We start from the raw sequence: 19197 nt of genomic DNA on the forward strand, positions 1-19197 counted from the left end.
CGTGATGATTTTTGTCAATTACAAGCATACGTGAATGGGAATAATATATACATCTTTAGACATAATGCAATGCAGTGAAATGTGCATGAAACCAGGCGTATTGACAAGTGAGTTGATATGAAAATTTCAAGCATTGATGAGTCTTTCACATGTTTTTTGAACATGAATACGTATTTCGTCCCGAAATATGCCTACTGCTGTACGAATGCTTTGTTGGGCAACACTCGAGTCAAACTCTGTCCACTTCAATATTAGCTGTTCTTTGATTTCCACAAAGGAGGCTATATTTATACCTTGAGGTATTAAAAAATTCAAAAAGAAAAAGACCCAAAAATGTAATAATAAAGTTGTGTTCAACAATGGTATTAATTTCTGTGATTCTGGATGACCAATTCGCCAATTTCTTCCGATAATGGGATACAAACCAGTTTACATAACCAATCACAAAATTAAACCGAGAAATGGACACTGTCCATGCATGCAATCCCTTTGAGAGTAATTGAATCTACTGGGATCTGAGAAATATAGTAGTAGCATAAACGTAATCTAACTAAAAGATTCTAACTTCCAGAGAGATAACGGCAAATGCATAATAGCTCGTTGAGCTGTATTTCTCCGTCAATTCTTAGTGGGATGTAGTTGAATTTGATAAAGTAAGTGACCATGTCAATAATGTTAAGCGACGGCAATTTTATTCGATAGAATAGAGTACGTGTAGACATCATTCAACAAGTATACGAATCCAAATCGGTTTTTTCTTTAGGCTTCTTTTTATTCATCATCTTTAAACTATGACCTTGTGTACAACAAACATTGCGTAACGTAGCAATTGGAATTACCCCGCTTTTTTTCATGGCCCATCAAGTCAAACTTTGCTGCTGCTGATTGGGTTCATGTGGATGGATCAAAGAGAAAATCTTAAATGGTTTTTTTCGTGGGTAAAAAAACATTAAAACAAGATATCTTCCTTCTCCCTCCTTTGATGACGGATGTGGTGTGCATAACTAAATATTAAGAAACATCATTATTAGAATATCCACTGCACAATGACATGCAAACACGTCGCTATTGGTGTATTGCACATCTAGTTTCTTTAAAATACCATATAAAGCTATTTTAAAATGTTTGATCACATATGTAACTTTATGCGTGTATTCCATATTGGTCATCAAAAATTGGAATGTTTGAAGGGAGAGAAAGCAAATTTATCTTTTGCTCTCCATAATCTTTAACCGGGATTTTTTCTCAAATGAAAGAGAAGGCGATGGGCGGAAGTTTAACTCCTATCGTTTATACCCTTTTGTTGAAATCAACATTTATACTATACGTCATGGAGAATATCGGTATAAATTGATTGTTATTGGTGTACAAACGAGATAATGGAATTTAAAATACTAATTTAGTTTATAGCTTGTATAATTCAAATCATGGATTGAAAAGCGATGAATTCAAAGAGTGAGAAAGCAATAGAAAACTCGCATTTTAATACGAAGGATATTACCGTAATCTATAGTCAATTACTTCCGCATTTCCATCAGTCAAGTCCATGTGAATATGATAAAACAAGCATGTGATACCATAAAAAAAGGTTGTAAAAAAGTTAACTCGGTGGACTAGCAGTCCTTAAAGTTATTAGATTAGAAAGCAATCAAGCATCTCAAAGGCAAAGTATAAATAAACCTAGCTGTTAATTTTCCATTTTGTCTTGTTTTGCTTCTTCTTTTTCTAGTCTAATCATCATCTATAATGTCTGTCTTGTCTCAAACTGCAAAGCTCATCAAATCTAGCGTCCCTGGTGTCGCTGTCTTGGCACCTGTCACCGCTGCCGAAGCTGAAATCCTCTCTCCTCAAGCTTTACAATTTGTTGCAACTCTTCAACGTATTTTCAACCCTACTCGCAAGACATTGTTGCAAAAGCGTGTGCTCCGTCAACAAGCTCTTGATCGTGGTGTCCTCCCCGATTTCTTGCCCGAGACCGCTTTCATTCGTAATGACCCCAACTGGCGTGCTGCTCCTCCCGCTCCTGGTCTCCAAGATCGTCGTGTTGAAATCACTGGTCCCGTTGACCGCAAGATGGTTATCAATGCCTTGAACTCTGGAGCCAAGACCTTCATGGCTGATTTCGAAGGTAAAATAGCAGATCAATTGAGATTTTCCAACTCGATTCACATCATTAAACCTATTCCATTAGATTCCACCGCCCCTACTTGGGAGAATGTCATCTCTGGTCAAGTCAACATGCGCGATGCTGTTCGTGAGACCATTGACTTCACCAACCCCAATGGCAAGAAGTATGCACTTCGCAAGGATGGTCAACTCGCTACTCTTCTCGTCAGGTAAGACCCAAAATTTCCTTTTTGAGAGTCGTGCGTGGAGTACTATCATGTGAAATACTCGATTGTTTGGGATGAAAAAAAAAAAACTCGGATACACACACTTGATTCATGGGCTTCATACACGGCGATTTCCGATGTGAATATCATTGGCTAACAGTTCATCTCTCACCCATGTAGACCTAGAGGTTGGCACATGCTTGAGAAGCACGTCCTCATTGACGGTGAACCTTGTTCTGCTTCAATCTTTGATTTCTCTCTCTACTTCTTCCACAATGCCAAGGAACTCGTCAAGCGTGGTAAGGGTCCTTACTTCTACTTGCCCAAGATGGAGTCTCACTTGGAAGCTAGGTAAGCATTTGTGCAATCATTCTGCATGATACAAGTTACTAATTCATGCCAATAGACTCTGGAACGACATCTTTAATGCCGCTCAAGATATGATCAACATTCCTCGTGGTACTATCCGTGGTACTGTCTTGATTGAAACCCTTCTTGCTGCTTACGAGATGGACGAAATCATCTACGAACTTCGTGATCACTCTTCTGGTTTGAACTGTGGTCGTTGGGATTACATCTTCTCCTTCATCAAGAAGCTCCGTAACCACCCTGAATTCGTCTTGCCTCAACGTTCTTCTGTCACCATGACTGTTCCTTTCATGGATGCCTATGTTCGTTTGTTGATTCAAACTTGTCACAAGCGTGGTGTTCATGCTATGGGTGGTATGGCCGCTCAAATTCCTATCAAGAACAACGCTGAAGCCAACACTGCTGCTATGACCAAGGTTCGCAACGATAAGCTCCGTGAAGTCACTGCTGGTCATGACGGTACCTGGGTTGCTCATCCTGACCTTGTCAAGATTGCTCTTGAAATCTTCAACGAACACATGCCTACTCCTAACCAACTTCACATTCGTCGTGATGATGTCAAGGTCTCTGCTACTGATTTGATAGACATCAACTTTAAGGGTACCATCACCGAAGATTCCATCCGTGAAAACATTCAAATCGGTTTAGCTTATATGGAAGCCTGGTTAAGAGGTGTTGGTTGTGTGCCAATTCACAACTTGATGGAAGATGCTGCTACCTATGAAATCAGTCGCTCTCAATTATGGCAATGGGCTCGCCATCAACCTACCACCGTCGAGGGCAAGAAGGTTACTGGTGAACTCAACTTGAAGTTGCTCGATGAAGAGATTGAGAAGATTAAGAAGCAACTTGGTTCCAAGTACGCAAACACAAAATACGAAGCTGCCAAGGCCGCCTTTGCCTCTAACCTCACTGGTGAGAGATACGATGACTTTGTCACCACCATGTTGTATGATTCTATTGTCACTGTCAGCCCTCAAGCCAAGTTATAAGGATGTCGACCTCTTTACCCCACTTCCTTTCATTCCCCCCCTTTTTACGCAAATTGTACTTTTTACACACTCCCAAAATACTTGAATACGATGTTATTTCACTCAATGTAAAATAAATCAGAAATATTATTGAATTACATATAAAACTGCATGTGGCGATATTTTTAGTGATTTTGAAATGCTAAATTTGTTAATGTAAAGCGTTTCTAAAGCCTTGATCAGAAAACTGAGCCTATATACTGCATATGTTTTAGTCATAATATAAGCTAACTGACATTATCAGATATAAACCTGCGCATCAGAACCAAAAAAGAAAAAAAAAATGTATCCAAACTTAGTGATGGTGCTCTCGCCAAAGCCAAACTTCATTTAATGTTCGACTTTTTTTCTGCAACGATTCGTTGATTTCTGAACTTTTTGAGCTTGATTCGACCTATTTTGCCAGATTTGACTAAGTAAACTGTCGTGATAATCTTATGCTTCCTTAAGCTTTTCTGGAGTATTTTTCAAGGCGCATCTAATGGTACCAATTATAAAAGGCCTTTTGAAGAAGCTTGTCGAGCAATGATATAAAATATAAAATTAGGTTTTGGTTCAAAACGTCGAGATTTTGCATACCAAGGTCCCACAAACTAAGTTTCAACGTAACTCTAGACTGATAAAATCATTTTGATCTGATATATGCCATAGTAGAAGTCTTCGTTTTTGAGATGAAAAACACAATCGTTTGATTTTCAACAATTTCCATGAGGGGGCTTTTGTCGAATTTTGGCAAACCCAAAAATATTGAGCAAAGGTGCCAGAAAATTAGTGCTAGATTAAAGCAACCATTTAGTGCCAATCTGACGGTCTAAAAAGGCTTCCAACGCGAGAAATTGCTCCTCAAATACATCGACATTTCGCTGTATTTCGCATACTTTTGAGTAGTAAGGGGCAATGCAAGTATGCTGTCTACCTGAATATGGATTGTTCTCATTGATAATGATGTGGAGCATTGTAGAAAAGTTAAATCCACGGTTGACGAGGGTTGGCAATTGATAGTGGAAGCTTCAAAAGCTCACAACAATAATATGATACATGTTCAATAAAGCTTACAGTAAGAGCTGGACAAAGGTAAAGATCAAGAATTTGAAGACACTTTGAGGAGACTACTCTAATGAAATGCGACGATACACACTATTTACGCAATGGATGGAGCTCATGACTCTGAGAAATCAATTTAATAATATTTATAGCAAAAAATGATTTGATGACAATTCTATTACAATTCTTTCTTGTCTTCTACCACAATGGGCTTATCTTGAGTAGGAGCAATACCAAGAGCCTTTAATCTCTCTACCAGGCTGGGATGAGAATGGTTCCAGGCCGAGTACCAAGGATCCACATTGAATCCACCAAGATTCTTGACACTCAATTTAATTAAAGCACTACGCAAGGTTGAGGCATAACCCAACTTGAGAGCATAGGCATCAGCCTCGTATTCGTTCTTGCGTTGATACACATGTTGCAAGAATCCAATCACACTTTCAATGGGGGAATAGATGAACTGGAACAACAAGAAACCAATCAAGGTAGGCATGGTATTGAATCCAAAGTCTTGATAAAGTTGTTTGTTGTGGATAAAGAAGGAGAACAACCAGAAAATGGACAGCAAGTACACTTGGTTGACAGCAAGTAACTTGAGCGTGTGGCCCATCTTCCAATGACCGAGTTCGTGAGCCAATACAGCGCAAATCTCATCCGTGTTGGAGTGGTCAATCAAGGTATCGTACAAGACAATGTGCTTGTTCTTGCCAAAACCGTAAAAATAGGCATTAGAGTGACCAGAACGCTTGGATCCATCAATGACGTACAATTTCTTCAGAGGGAAATGGATGCGAGCTGCTAATTCCTCAATGCGAGTTCTTAATTCACCATCTTCCATAGGCGTGAGTTTGTTGAAGAAGGGCTGAATAAAGGTGGGATACACAGTGATGATGATGAGTTGGAAGGCCATGACGATCAACCAAACATAAAAGAAAAAGTTGTCACCAGTGGACTTGATGATCCACAGGAATGCTGACATGAAAGGGAACATGAGCACTGCCATGATGAGTTGAGACTTCAAGAGATCGACAAAGTACAGCTTGAGGGTTTGGTTGTTGAATCCATGGCGTTGCTCGACAACAAAGGTGGAATATAGACTGAAAGGCATCGATGTGATGGTGGAGATCAAGGTGAAGAGGGTGAGGAAGACAAGTGAATGAAGAATCTATTAGAAAAAGTCAGAGGCCAGTGTGTTGTCCAGCAGCTTGTAGATTTATACCTCATATTCAGCACCGTAACCAGCAACCTTGAACAATATATTACCAGCAATATCCCAGATTTTGGGAAGTCCATCATAATGAAGCATCAACACAGTTTCAACGAGCTTCCAAAAGTTTACGACAAAGGAAAATCTGGACTTGTCATAATTGTACAATTGTGCCTTTTTGAAGTCTTCTTCAGTGACGATATCAGCCAGCTCACTAGGACGCTTTGGCATCAAGTAGCGAGTGTATTGACGGTAACTACCGCACACACACGGTCAATCCCAGGCAGCCACAATCTTGTACAAAATGTCACTTACTTGAGATACTGTTCAAAAACATAGACGATGATGGTAAACCCCTCCACAAACTGCTTGTAATCCAACCTGTCTAATTGAGTCAATATACCATCCATTTTGTGAGATAATATATATATATATATATATATATAAAAAGAGAGAGAGAAGAGACAGAAGGAGTGCAATATAACTACTGACGCGTGGATGCCTTAGTTTGGTCGCTTTTCTCCTGATTAACACCTGCCTGTGACTCTGCAAACTCTCTCTTACATCATTACACAAAACGAGCAATCAACGTTGGCTTCCTTTACTGTCCTTCAATATTATACATGACGGAAAACTCGAGCGTCTTTGGCCTTCGACACCAGGTAAAAGTTGCATTTCCATCTAAAAAAAGTACTCGAAACTAACCGTAATTTAGGCGAGATGCTTGACACCAGTAACCAGTAGCACCGAGCAAAGTAAGTTTCTGGCAGGCACAGTCGGTGCAAAAGACAACGTGGTGTGTCTACTGGAATATGACGACGATGATACCATGATTACACCTACCATGTATAATCACCCTGAAGAAGTGTGGGATATTGTCTCTTGCCCAACAGACCAAGATTTGCTGTTCACATGCCATAGCCCTGTCTCTGGAAATCCACTCAACAGGAAAGCAACATTGTGGAGAAAACCAGCAATGACAAAGGATGACGGCGGCAGAGATCATCGCCACAACCTCACTTCATTAGTGACATTAGAGCAAGAGGGCATCAAAAAGTAAGTGCGTGTGTGGTTTGCATGAATTCCATCATTGGGTTCTTATGGATTGAGGTAGAGTGCTATGGGATCCAAAAGAACAGAGCCAGCAAATCATCTCAATAGACGCCAACAAAATATACCTCGCATCAATACACAATGGCGAATGTCAGGTGAGTATAAGCTGTCAGGTTGTGAATTCTCGTCGGCTAAACAAGAGGGTATATGTAGACCTCGCTCACCATGGATGTGTCTCCCACATTCTCAACAGACACCAATTCACCCTCACTACGACAACTTCAAAATGCTGTTTGGAACCCACACCAACCCGAGATCATCACTGTAGGCGATCGCACATTATCAGGGTGGGATTTGAGGTCGGGCAAGAGCAGTTTTAGTAGAGCTGATACACACAAGAGCACTATTCGAGCCGTGGACTATAATCCCAATAAGCCCTATTGCGTGGTGACAGGCGGTGATGATGCCATGGTGAATATCTGGGATGTCAGACAATTGTCGCAACCGATGATGGTAGTGGAGGGACATTCGCATTGGGTGTGGTCTGTGGCATTCAATCATTTGCAAGATCAATTGCTACTGACGTCGGGTTCTGATACGTTGGTCAATTTACACAATGTGGTGTCCGTGTCGTCGGCTTCCTACTTGGATAGCTCGAGTGAGGATGAGGATGAGGATGCACAGAGAGACGATAGAAGCACGTAAGTAATGATCAGGGCTTTAATGGCCTTTAAAAGTTAATTTTGTTGGTTTGGCTAGTGAGAAGCCCACAGACGGCTTGATTTGCACATACGATCAGCATGAAGATAGCGTTTACAAAGTAGCATGGAGCCCAGCAGATACGTGGACCTTTGCCTCGATATCGTATGCCGGAAGAGTGGTCATTAGCCAAGTACCTACGAATGAGAAATTCAAGATTTTGGGTGTGTAATCGATGCTTTTCATTGCCATTTTGCATTAATAAAAGAAAAAGGTGGCCCCGGCTTGAGCGAAGCCTATTGCGAACCACCCCAAATCAAAAAATTATGCGCTCGATATGTCTTGATTGCCATACCGCGAGAGTAAACCAAGACTCCCGCCATATCAACCGATTCCCAAGAGAATGGCATCATGGCGCGCCCTTTTTTAAAGGTCACATACAGCCAGCATGATGTGCAGAACCTGCATCTTTATGAAATGTATGGTCGACTTGTGGGAAAGACTTCTTTTTTCTTTCGTGATGAAATTTCCCTCTTTGAACAAGGAACGTCAAGCGAATGATTGGAGCTATGTTGGTGAGGGCAATCAAAATTTGGTAGTGAGATACGTAGGCTCAGACAGGGCTTTTGTAAGTTGACGACATTTACTGTTTCATTCGTCAACTAACTTATTTACAGATTGGGAAAGTATTGCGTGTTATCAAGAGCAATGACAAGAACAAGCATGTCAATAGGCAAACGTTGCTGTTACAAAAAGAATTTATGGACAAAGTCGTTCGACCACTATTAGGAAAAGAATATGTACTTGACCTGGTAAGAGATGGATGGTGTATCTGATTTCATGGCTAACTTCATCGTTGTTTACAAGCAACCCGTTGCGACTGGTGAACAGTTCTTGGCTCAACTAGCAGCAAATGTTCAATCTGCTCGGCCATCATCACGTCTTGAAACCGAGATAATCACAGATGCGCCAGTTTCATTTATAATGACAGATCTCACTCAAATGTGGCCCGGTAAACCTACACTCACATTTGAATTAAAGGTACTCGTCAATGTATATGACCTATTTTTCATGCCAACCAACCTATTTAGCCTAAATGGGGGTTCAAACCTTCCTGTGGCACTGTAACAGAGATCAAACTACTCTACTGTCGCTTTTGTATGCATTCACATCTGCGAGATACAAAACCCAATGGATACTGCCCTATGGATCTCTACTCGGAATCGACATCAATGGTACACAAAGCGCTGGATGTACTGCTCAGAACATCACCACAAGAAAAGACACTCAAAATATCGATCAATGGACAAAACATTTCTTTAATTGAAGCAGATCCAGATGCTGAATACAAAAGATTGTTGGGAATAGCATCTCAGCAAGCACTGCTTCTAGAGATATTGAAAGCTATTGTGATTCAAGACCCTATTTTGCCCCTACTGAAAACGCTACAGGCTGATTTAGACTCTTTGGATGTAGAGAATATATTGCCTTTGTACCAACAACAACAAGACAACATAGAGGCAGACATTGATACATTTGCAGAAGTAGTCGAGAATTACAAAAAGCGGATTCTACATCCTGATACCCCTACAACAGATATACAAAGAGTGCTTGAATATGTGCTATCCATGACATTTAAGGATTGCTCGATTATGATTAATGTAATACCAGCAACAGCAGTATCAAGGCACAAGTCTATCACTCTCGACAATGGGCTTATGTTTCACTACGATGTCAAAGTCATTGACACAGACCTGAAAAAATTGGATAAAATTCCGTATTGGTATGAACTAGATCAAAACATTGTGAATTTTGCCCTTGAAACAAGATTTTCGAAGGCAAGTGCTTGTTTTTCTAATAAACGATCATGATTGTTTCTAGACTTTAGGTGTATGCAATGAGATTGCGACACACCTGTTATCAGGCTTGATATACAGAACACCTTAAAAATTCTTATGGATCATCTGATGGCTCCATACTTATGTCACTTGAGTGCAATGTTAGGTATATTGGTTCGTACAAAACAGAATGTTATTTATTTACACTTGTCTCTTCTCGTGACGACGCACATGCTCGTGGCACAGCCTGTCATTGCTTTACATTGTTTGTATACAGCTATTTAACATTGAGTACCGAACAAGGAAACCCCTTTTTTTTCGCATTTACAAGCATGCTCATGAAATCCTGAGTGAAGAATAAGAACGAAAATACTGGAGTAATATTAACGAGGTTAATCACATTCGATCCAACTCTTAAATGTTCCATTTAATTAGCATCCCAATCATCACTGTCATCATGAAAAAGGCATTTTGGTCAGCAGGCAACAGCGTCGCCAAAATCAATTCAAACTCAGAACGCTTTTTTTTTTTTTTCTTTTCAAGATTGGACAGATTTTGTTTTTTTCGACTTTTTTAATCTATTTTGTAAGATTTGACTATAGAAACTGTGATGATCAGCCCGTACTTCCTAATATATTCTTGGAAGCCTTTTCAAGGCGCTTCCAATGGTGCTAAATAAAAGACGTGTTTTGAATAAACTTATTGAAAAATCCTTGAAAATATGAAATGACGTTTATGGCGAAAATGTCGAGATTTTGCATATATAGGTTGCACAAACAAAGTCTCAGAGGTTGCCTTGGGTCAAGAGAAACATTTCGAGTTAATATATACCATAGTAAAAGCCTTCGTTTCTGAGGTGAAAAACACGGTCGTTTGATTTTCGATGAAAATCATGAGGTATCCCTCATGGTTTTGGGTCGATTTTTGGCCATGTTTTTTGGGTCCTCAAAAAGTCGAGCAAAGGTGTCAAGAAGTTACTGCTACTCGAGAGCAATCATTTAGCATTATTCCGGTGGCTCAGAAAGGTCTACATGTCAAGAAATGAAGACCTGAAAGCTGTCAAATGTGGCTGTGTTTCATACATTCGCTTGTCAATAGGCGCGTCTTTGTTATGATACAAAGACATAAAGACGTTGTACACATTAATCTGATTTCAGAGCATGGTGTTACATCTAAATATTCAGCTGGAAATATTAGAGTTGAGTGGCACTGTTGTATCGCTGTATCATAGCACAGTGAGACAGCTTATTAGTGAGATGATGTCGTTTGTAAGGCAAGCTGGGTACTTTAGACGCAGCAGACAGCCTGCATCTAGTAAAAACTATTATTATACTACAAAATTAACTGAAGTATAGATGGTTCATAACTCTATGGCTCGAAGTATTAGGTGGTCCGTATCATATCCGTTTGTTATAGACATAAATATGTTAAATCTTGGTGAATCCCACAAACTTCAATTGAAACTTGAATGCCCAATCAAGAATTTCATCAACTGGCATTACCATGTCAACATGTCTACAATGCCGATCTTTTTCTCTACATCAAGGCTCTGTACGCTCGTGTTCCTTGGAAGGATGAATGGTTGATCAATTAAATCCCAGTGAAAATCCATCATGTTTCGTTTTGATGTATTACATAAACAAAGCTACAGGTGACGTATCTGTGGTTCAAAGAGAAAATATGTCGAGTAGACAATAAAAATAAAGGTGCATTTCCCTTCCACACACACACTCTCTCTCCCTTTCTCACTTTCTTTTTTTTTTGCCTCTTTGTACAACTGTGCGAGAGAGAGAAAAAAAAAAAAAGAGAATCACCTAGGTTACTGTTCTTTTGTATATATATATAAGGAGGAGCGTTTGCATGTATTGTTGATCATTTGAGAGATTCTATAATTTGTAATATACAGTGGGTTTGATTCATCACGATATAAAACGAACCTGTCTAATGGACTGACGTGTGCGATAGACTCAATTCTCGATTTCCATACATATATAATATTGAGGACATCACAACATGGTAAACGCCCTGCCAACAGTTACTATAGTTAAGATATTAATCGCATGGTGAATAGAACGTCTATACCCAAGATATCAAAATTATATGTCAAAATCATGTATTGAAATCAAGCGCAAAAGCCTCTGAAGGACATCCATGGAGAAATTGGAAGATCAGGGTCGTGGCTGTAGATAATAATCGAGAAAAGAAGGGAAAATTGAATCATCTTTTGGATCATGTGGAATACTGGCTGCATCCAACATTTGTAAATCCTGTCAGAGGTATTGATCAGTCTATGCGTGCATGTCATGTTAGAGATGCTCATCAGTAAATACCTGTATAGAATTTCAAAAGGAACCTTATTTATTGCAAGAGAAAGGTTGGGGAGAGTTTGATATGCGTGTCGTACTCTACTTTAAGGATTTCTTGCAAGAACCTGATCCAGAGGAGATTCTGTTTGATCTACACTTTCGTGAACCCATCTATACCATCAAACACACCATTGTCTTTAACAATCCTTCGCCGGAACTGATTCGGATCTTGCAAATGGAGCTTCCCAACAGTGATCTACAGACAACCATCCACATTGATAACAGAAAACGACGCACAAGCCCTAGCTTGATGACATCGAAAAAGATCAGAACACCACCGTCGACATCTTCGCCTGCAGACAATGGAGGTTCCATGGCACCTTCGCTCTCTTCTAACAATCACATCAAATACCCTCCTACATCGCCATCGTTAACCATGCTGTACAATTTGCAAGATCACGAATCAAGTGCTGAATCAGATGATTTGTATCGAGCAGCGCACGGATACAGACGGCAAAAGAAGCCAACGGTTCAAGATGGTGTGATTATAGATGATATTTACAACGAAACAGACATAGAAAATGCAAGCAGTATACACTCCAAACAAGTGGACGACCATGTTCGAAAAGCTTGGGGAATACCAGTGGTAAAATCCATGCATGACCTACAGGCTTTGATCGTTGATTGACATGTGTGTTTTCTTTAGGGGTTGGATATGCTGGAGCTAGCGAAACGATTAACATTATTAACACCTGAGCAAATAGAAGAAGTTCAGACATTGATCCTTCGAAACAAGAAAGAAGAAACAGTGGTGGAAGACAATGACGGTAGCGTATCTAAATTGTAGATATATAAAAAAAAAACCGCCCTTAACCCTATGGATAGATGAATTCATGGTGGATTTGTATTCATTAGGGCCCGAATTACTGACACAATTATGGGATTACACAACAGAAAAGAAATCTCAACCCAAAGCCATGGCACTATCGCCATTTTCACTAGTGCAAGCCAATGCCAACATGTAGTTCTAGCCATTTTATTAACACTTATTTACAAGCCAACACGAAATAAAACTTGCTTTCCCTTCTTTCCCTTCTTCTTTCTATTCATATCGTTGTTGTTGGTATTATCTGATGAGAGTTCAGATTCACTTGCCATGGCAGAAGAAGAATCTCCCCACGCATTTCTATTGGGTTTTCTAAGCAAATTATCCAATTCAGCTCTTCTCGATGGTCCAGCTGTTGAGGACGGCAAAGCAGGGAATAGTTGTTGTAAATCGCTGTTGGAATGTGTTCGTGGTGTGGAGGTACCGCTCCAGGGTGTTTTGGACTGAATAGGTGGAAATGAAATATTACTGCTACTGCTGCTGTTGCTGTATCCACCCGCATCCATGGCAGCAGAGGCTACTTTATCCCACACGCCTGGCTTCTTCTTGTTGGCGATACCTTGTTTTCTTTGTTGTTTGGAAGCAGGATTCACCACCAAGACACGGGGTGAGCCAGTGTCATCTGAATTGGCCAGCGAAGACTATCGAATGTGTCATTTACTCATCATCTTGTCTCATCCCGAACCATAACAACTTACATTGGGATTCTTCTTCTTGTTCCAAGTATGAATCATGTTGGTTCTCAGTGAACGATTGTCAATGAGATCCTTGGCACCTGTCAACACCTTAGCCGTAAGTTCCGCATCCTTGCCACATAGTTCAAAAATGGTATTGACATAGGCATCCGCATCACTGCTTAGACTTGTGAATTTAGTGGTGGCCTGACGAAACTTGATGACCTTTTCCACGTTCTTGAAAATATCTGCCACGCGATCCAATGCAGCAGCATGCCGAGACACGATACCTGATTCCGTCTCACTTCCTGATCCTCCTCCAGAAGGCGAGGCTCTTCCGCTGGTCGATGTATCATCACCTAATGTTGGCCACTGCTCTTGTTCTGATAAACTAGCAGATGCCATCTGGGATGGTAATGAAGACAAGACAGATCCATTGATATCAGGGAAATCCTCTGCTGTAAAGTTTCGTTGCTGTCGGCTGGTGGGATTGCTATTACGTTGGCTGCTGTTGCTGTTGCCGTAGTTCAGATTGACATCCACACGACGTGCTTCTGCTTGCTTTGCTCTTTGATGACGAGACAGCGAATTACCGTGCTCCTTGACTTCATGTGCCTTGAGGTCGATATCTGAATCAAACACGACAAATTTGTTGTCCAAACATTCCTTGTACTGACACAAAAAGTGATCCTTCTTGAAATGCTTCTCCAAACTGTCATAATTGGCGTAGTATTGATGCTGGATGCCCTTTCGCTCACACAAATGGCATTTCTCATGCTTATCTCTGCAGTGTTCAAACAACTCATCCGCACCGTAAAAACGTGTCCTACAAAACACACATTCTGGATGGCCCGTGAATCCAGTTTCATCGTCCTTGTTGAATGAAGCGTCTCCTTCACGGTAATGTTTTTGTAATTGCGATTGGGTATAAAGGGTGTGTTCGTGCGAAAAGATTTTCTTGTTGCGAAGACACAAATCACAGCATGATCTATCGTGTGCTTGCTTGACATGACGCTTCAATTCGTTCCAGCTCTCGAATGCCTCCTCACAGTCTTGTTCAGGGCAGTTGTATTGAAGCAGCACCATGGTCTCTTTGTACATATCTTCTGTCTCGAATCGAATACCGTACTTTTTGTCGTAGAAGGGTGTGTCATTTCGCTTGTAGTCCTCATACGGCTTTTCGCTATCATTGGTGAAAACGACCTTTTTGGCTTCGGCCTAAGTATATACTTTAATATCACTGCAATTGCTGATCCACCTACAAACATAATTTACCTTGCAGTAGGCACAATTCTTTGTCTTGTAAAGTACTCGAAGTCTCAAGGTACACATATGACAAGTACGATGATCGCATGGAGCTACGGCATAGTAGTCGATAGGATGAGTACAGATGAAGCACACCTCTCCATCAGGATCCTCGTTTTTCTGCTCTTCATCCTCCTTGGGAGTCTTCTTGAAGCCCTTTAATGGCTTCTTTTCCTGCTGCTGCTGCTTGCCCCCTTCTTCAGACGATGGTAGTTGTTGGGCATTCGAATTTGCGGCACTTGAACGCGCCTTTTTACCATCTTCAGTCTTTTTGTTATTGCGACGACGATGGTTGTTTCGTTTCTTGTTGTTTGTCTCTGTAGAAGAGGAGGAAGTGGCATTGTTGGCATTGTTGGTATTGTTGGCATTGAAAGCAGCGTCCATATTAGGCGAAGATGATAAGAAATTGAGAGAGTTGTCAAATGAAGAAGAAGAAAAAGAAAATCTCACTTTTAAGAGGTTTTACATTTCCTTGCCGCAGTAGACTTCTTGGTTGCTGCACTTTTTGAGAGAGAGAGAGAGAGAGATGTCGTTTTTAAACCAATGAAATATGTAAGTATGACGAACAAGCAAAGGCAATTCAAATAAACCGGAATTTAAAGAAGGCATCGATTAGTAATAGACAAAAGGCGTAGCATATGGATTTCGTATTATATACAACATATGAAAATCCAGGAAATTTCGTATATCGGATGTTGCTCTTATCTTGTAGCTGTTTATCTGCTGGAAAAAAAATTAGTGTTTGTAACAATATGATTTAAAGTTTTAGTTTGTTGATGTGCAAAAGCTCAAAAAGACTCTGCCACTCGGGGGAAAAACTGCTTGGTGCTTGTCAGATCACGGATGAAGCATCTCTTTGCCCCATAAACCACTTTTCTCTTGTATTAAGGTAAGGTATCTTCACATACAAATGGATAAGAAACAAGGCCGAGTGCATTACAGATAGAATTGTTTTCATTTTTATCAGATGATTTGAATCAATTGTTTAATAAACAGTTACATCTCACAAGTATATACAACATTTACAGAGAGTGTTTCATCTTGCAAACATGTTTTCCCCATAGACATATGAATATTACATTCAATATAAATATAAATAAGCTCATATCTCTCTGTCTTTTTGCTCTTTTTCTATATACTTTATTATTACAAACACAAAGCAATGTCTAGAGACGCTGAAATTCAAGATATGCATCAGCATGAAGAGTATCCATCCTTGACTGGTTCATCATCGTCCTCTGGTAACAGAAGGCTATCCATCGCATGCGTTACAGTCTGACTAATATTTGCAAAATAGATGATGATAGTGCCAGTACTGGAGGCGACTCTGGCTTTAGTATGGGACAAGATGAGGAAGAGCTCAAAAAGCAAGAAACTCCTGAAATCACCGTGATTGACAGCAGCAGCACCGCTACCATGAGCTTCTTTTCAAGATTTGCTGCTATCCCCATTATCCAAGATGGCTTTGTAGGAGCTCAAAACATGGTGAAGCAGCATGCTGTAGGTCAAAAAGCACTTGATTATGCTGAAACAAAACTACAAACCATAATATCCACTGCTCAGCCTTACTATGAAAACAACAAGGTCATTGTTTGTGCTAATCACATTGGAAATAAATCCCTCGACTTGATTGAAAGCAAGTTTCCATTGATCATTAACGCCCCTACAGACAAGCTGCTGGTGGAGCCTATCAAAGGACACATGGCCCAAGCTGCACATGTCGTGAACCCTCGCATTGACTACATTGCCAATCAATTTGAAACACTGATGGAGCAGTATTTTCCGGCTGAAGACGAGCAACAGCATCAAGAAGAAGAAGAAAAGCATGGCATGGAACGTTTAATGCATGTTGTCAATCGACTCTCTTCGAGAGCCTCTAGAAAGATCTCCAAAAAGGCGTCTGCTACCATGGAAGAAGAGCTACAAATCAAGCAAATGATCCGCACGTGGGTTTTGGAGCAGGTTCGTGTCATGACACAACATCAGCAGCAGCAATGGCCACAGCTGCAGGAACAAATGGAGTCATTCAAGGCCAAATTCAAGCCAACCATCCAAACCATGTACGATTTCACTCACTATGAGTTTGACAAGTTTCGCCAAGAGTTGTTTAAGCCAAACACAAGTCATTTGGACCGTATTCGTAACATTCTGATCTTGTCTCAAACGGATATCTTGATGCCACTCTACCAAAAATCATACTCTATTTGGAAGAATAACAATAATGTAGCAGCTGCTGCAAATGAATAAACCACCTTTATGAGCTAGCTTCTGGGCATTCCTCTGCATTGCCCTTATAGATGCATTCACTCTAATTCCTCACTTATCGTTTTATAAATACGTGTTAATTCAATGCATGCTGCCTTATATATATACCTTCTGACCTGAAATGAACTTGACAAAGATACTGAAAAACTCGTCAGGCTTCATAGCATAAGGATCCTCGCCAAAGTAAAGCAAGTACGTCTGTGGAAGCTACACCCATGGAGGTATATCGCACCTGTAATTGGTCAAATCGAATTGTCGCATTCTTGTTAAAATCAGACGTCTTTTCATTAAATAGATCACCATCAACTATAAATTCTGTGATAGTATATGCTAATGCGTCAAGGTCATTTTTCAGTTGATTGTAATCATAAACAAGACTGTGTAGTATCACTGCCAAATACAAGACAGGTTGTTCTAGTTATCTTACTTACTTAAGCTGCTCGCTTCGACTTGCATCTGAAGAAAGCGCCAAATTAGGTATGATTGAATGATAAATGTTGGCAAATTGTGCCTCTATCGTGTTAACAATAAAGTAGAGTAATGCCACATCATTTGATTCTGTACTAATCAGTTTACTGATACTAGTGATTTAAATACCAAAGTGCTCTACCTTGATAATTGAAACCATTCTGAAAACTGCCAATGTGCAGGATAAACTATCAACTATATAAGCATTTCAGTCTATGGTGTGCTGTTGACATTGCTCACATTAAAAAGCTGTTTAACAAATACTGAATGAAGGAGAGCAATTGATACTTTCATGATATTAGCCATGCTCCTTTCCAGATGTGGTAATATGTTATCAAATGTGAGTTTGATAAACATGGATGTGGCCCGTGCTGTGCATTTTGGAATTCTTATGACACATTATAGCAATTAATTAGATGTTCATACCTGAGAGAGAAACAAATCTGGCTTCGCCAATGTCGTTTTTGAACTGCCTTGCGAGACAACATTCAGTTTTCTCTTTTCTTCAGCAGAAGACAGGTTCGCTATCAGGTTTTCAAGTATCTCTTCAACAAATAAAGCTTCATCCATCTGCTCGATACTATAATTCTTGAGTTTTACTAATACAGCAATAATGATATTGGTTGCTTTCTGAGGATCCTACACATTGATCTCATTGTTGCTAGTTTGTTTGCGACATTTCTTCTTTTTGCTGCTAGATAGGCGGTTGCTTGGCTATTTTTCTGCTGACCAAATGTTTCATCGTATATTAAATACTGGTAATGTCTAACATATTTTGCTGACACACTGCAAGCAACAATACCAAAAAAGGTGCCAAATGTTTATTGGTAAGAAAGAAGTGCATGAAATTTGAGTGAAGATCGCTTATACACAACAGTTTGAAGTAAACTAGACTGGATTCCCACCATAAAAGTACCCAAAATAAATGTCATCTCAATCAAGCCATGCTACCATTATTAATAGAGATGCATGTATAATAATAGTATTAGCATGACAATAGCAAGGGTGGAGTACTCTAAAAATGAGAGATGAGAGATACTAAAGTGCGTGACAAGGGTAGTATAATGTGTAGTAGCATAAGTAAGCATCAAAAAGATATATGCTCAACAAGTAAAAGCTATTCTTTACGCATGATTTACGAGCCATATGTTGAAATACCGTTCTTGATCCATCAGATCAACAACTAAATAACCCAACAAAAATATATAATATTGGAATCACTGGCAGCTACTAAATTGCTACCATATAAGAAATATAACCAAATAATATAAATAGAGATGTAGATTATATACTTTATTGCACACTATGGAATTTGAGGCTTTATAGACTAAAAATCACGGAAAAAAAGAATAAAAAGCAATGAAGTCAACTTGATAAAGGTATGTTTTATTATCAAACGGACAGGTGTAAAGTAAACTGAAGTCTCTCTACTGGCCAGGTAGATGATCCTTCTTATATACTATAACAATGGATAAAAGTTCTATTAATTAGATTGACAAATAAGTCAACTCAGATCAAGTAATGTCTAATCATGCTAAAAGACAACTCCAGCAAGCTAATCATGATTTAGCTTTTGCCTGGATGAATAGTTAGACTCTCATCCAAAGTACCCTGATCTATCCTTTCTATAAGGATAATTAATATCGATCTAGTAGCAGCATGTATCCGATAGGTACAGTCTCCTTAGTCTATATCAATAGTACATATCTGAGTGTA

At 39.7% G+C, this 19197-nt stretch overlaps 7 protein-coding genes across 7 annotated transcripts; 5 read left to right on the top strand and 2 right to left on the bottom strand.

Moving 5' to 3' along the window:
* Positions 1 to 1746: 1746 nt before the first annotated feature.
* On the top strand, positions 1747 to 3694 carry ATC70_012755 (uncharacterized protein; the record flags this gene model as incomplete). Its single annotated transcript, XM_064831926.1, has 4 exons — positions 1747 to 2128; positions 2192 to 2336; positions 2514 to 2684; positions 2740 to 3694. The coding sequence occupies 4 exons, from the start codon at positions 1747 to 1749 to the stop codon at positions 3692 to 3694; spliced, it is 1653 nt and encodes a 550-aa protein (XP_064678206.1).
* Positions 3695 to 4955: 1261 nt separating this feature from the next.
* On the bottom strand, positions 4956 to 6397 carry ATC70_012756 (uncharacterized protein; the record flags this gene model as incomplete). Its single annotated transcript, XM_064831927.1, has 3 exons — positions 4956 to 5945; positions 6000 to 6243; positions 6303 to 6397. 3 exons carry the CDS (start codon positions 6395 to 6397, stop codon positions 4956 to 4958), a joined length of 1329 nt encoding a protein of 442 aa, XP_064678207.1.
* A 213-nt stretch (positions 6398 to 6610) lies between these two features.
* ATC70_012757 (uncharacterized protein) lies at positions 6611 to 7971 on the top strand (the record flags this gene model as incomplete). Its single annotated transcript, XM_064831928.1, has 5 exons — positions 6611 to 6649; positions 6703 to 7043; positions 7102 to 7195; positions 7254 to 7741; positions 7800 to 7971. 5 exons carry the CDS (start codon positions 6611 to 6613, stop codon positions 7969 to 7971), a joined length of 1134 nt encoding a protein of 377 aa, XP_064678208.1.
* Positions 7972 to 8259: 288 nt separating this feature from the next.
* On the top strand, positions 8260 to 9610 carry ATC70_012758 (uncharacterized protein; the record flags this gene model as incomplete). Its single annotated transcript, XM_064831929.1, has 4 exons — positions 8260 to 8367; positions 8417 to 8551; positions 8607 to 8780; positions 8831 to 9610. The coding sequence occupies 4 exons, from the start codon at positions 8260 to 8262 to the stop codon at positions 9608 to 9610; spliced, it is 1197 nt and encodes a 398-aa protein (XP_064678209.1).
* A 1980-nt stretch (positions 9611 to 11590) lies between these two features.
* On the top strand, positions 11591 to 12908 carry ned1_2 (lipin Ned1; the record flags this gene model as incomplete). Its single annotated transcript, XM_064831930.1, has 5 exons — positions 11591 to 11593; positions 11649 to 11853; positions 11916 to 12529; positions 12590 to 12710; positions 12769 to 12908. The coding sequence occupies 5 exons, from the start codon at positions 11591 to 11593 to the stop codon at positions 12906 to 12908; spliced, it is 1083 nt and encodes a 360-aa protein (XP_064678210.1).
* A 25-nt stretch (positions 12909 to 12933) lies between these two features.
* ATC70_012760 (uncharacterized protein) lies at positions 12934 to 15132 on the bottom strand (the record flags this gene model as incomplete). The annotated part of the gene is made up of 3 exons (XM_064831931.1): positions 12934 to 13410; positions 13468 to 14661; positions 14719 to 15132. 3 exons carry the CDS (start codon positions 15130 to 15132, stop codon positions 12934 to 12936), a joined length of 2085 nt encoding a protein of 694 aa, XP_064678211.1.
* Positions 15133 to 15910: 778 nt separating this feature from the next.
* On the top strand, positions 15911 to 16995 carry ATC70_012761 (uncharacterized protein; the record flags this gene model as incomplete). Its single annotated transcript, XM_064831932.1, has 2 exons — positions 15911 to 15989; positions 16046 to 16995. 2 exons carry the CDS (start codon positions 15911 to 15913, stop codon positions 16993 to 16995), a joined length of 1029 nt encoding a protein of 342 aa, XP_064678212.1.
* Positions 16996 to 19197: the final 2202 nt, after the last annotated feature.

The sequence above is a fragment of the Mucor velutinosus genome (genome assembly GCF_035048745.1).
Source record: "Mucor velutinosus strain NIH1002 chromosome Unknown tig00001569, whole genome shotgun sequence".
Taxonomy (NCBI): Eukaryota; Fungi; Mucoromycota; class Mucoromycetes; order Mucorales; family Mucoraceae; genus Mucor; species Mucor velutinosus.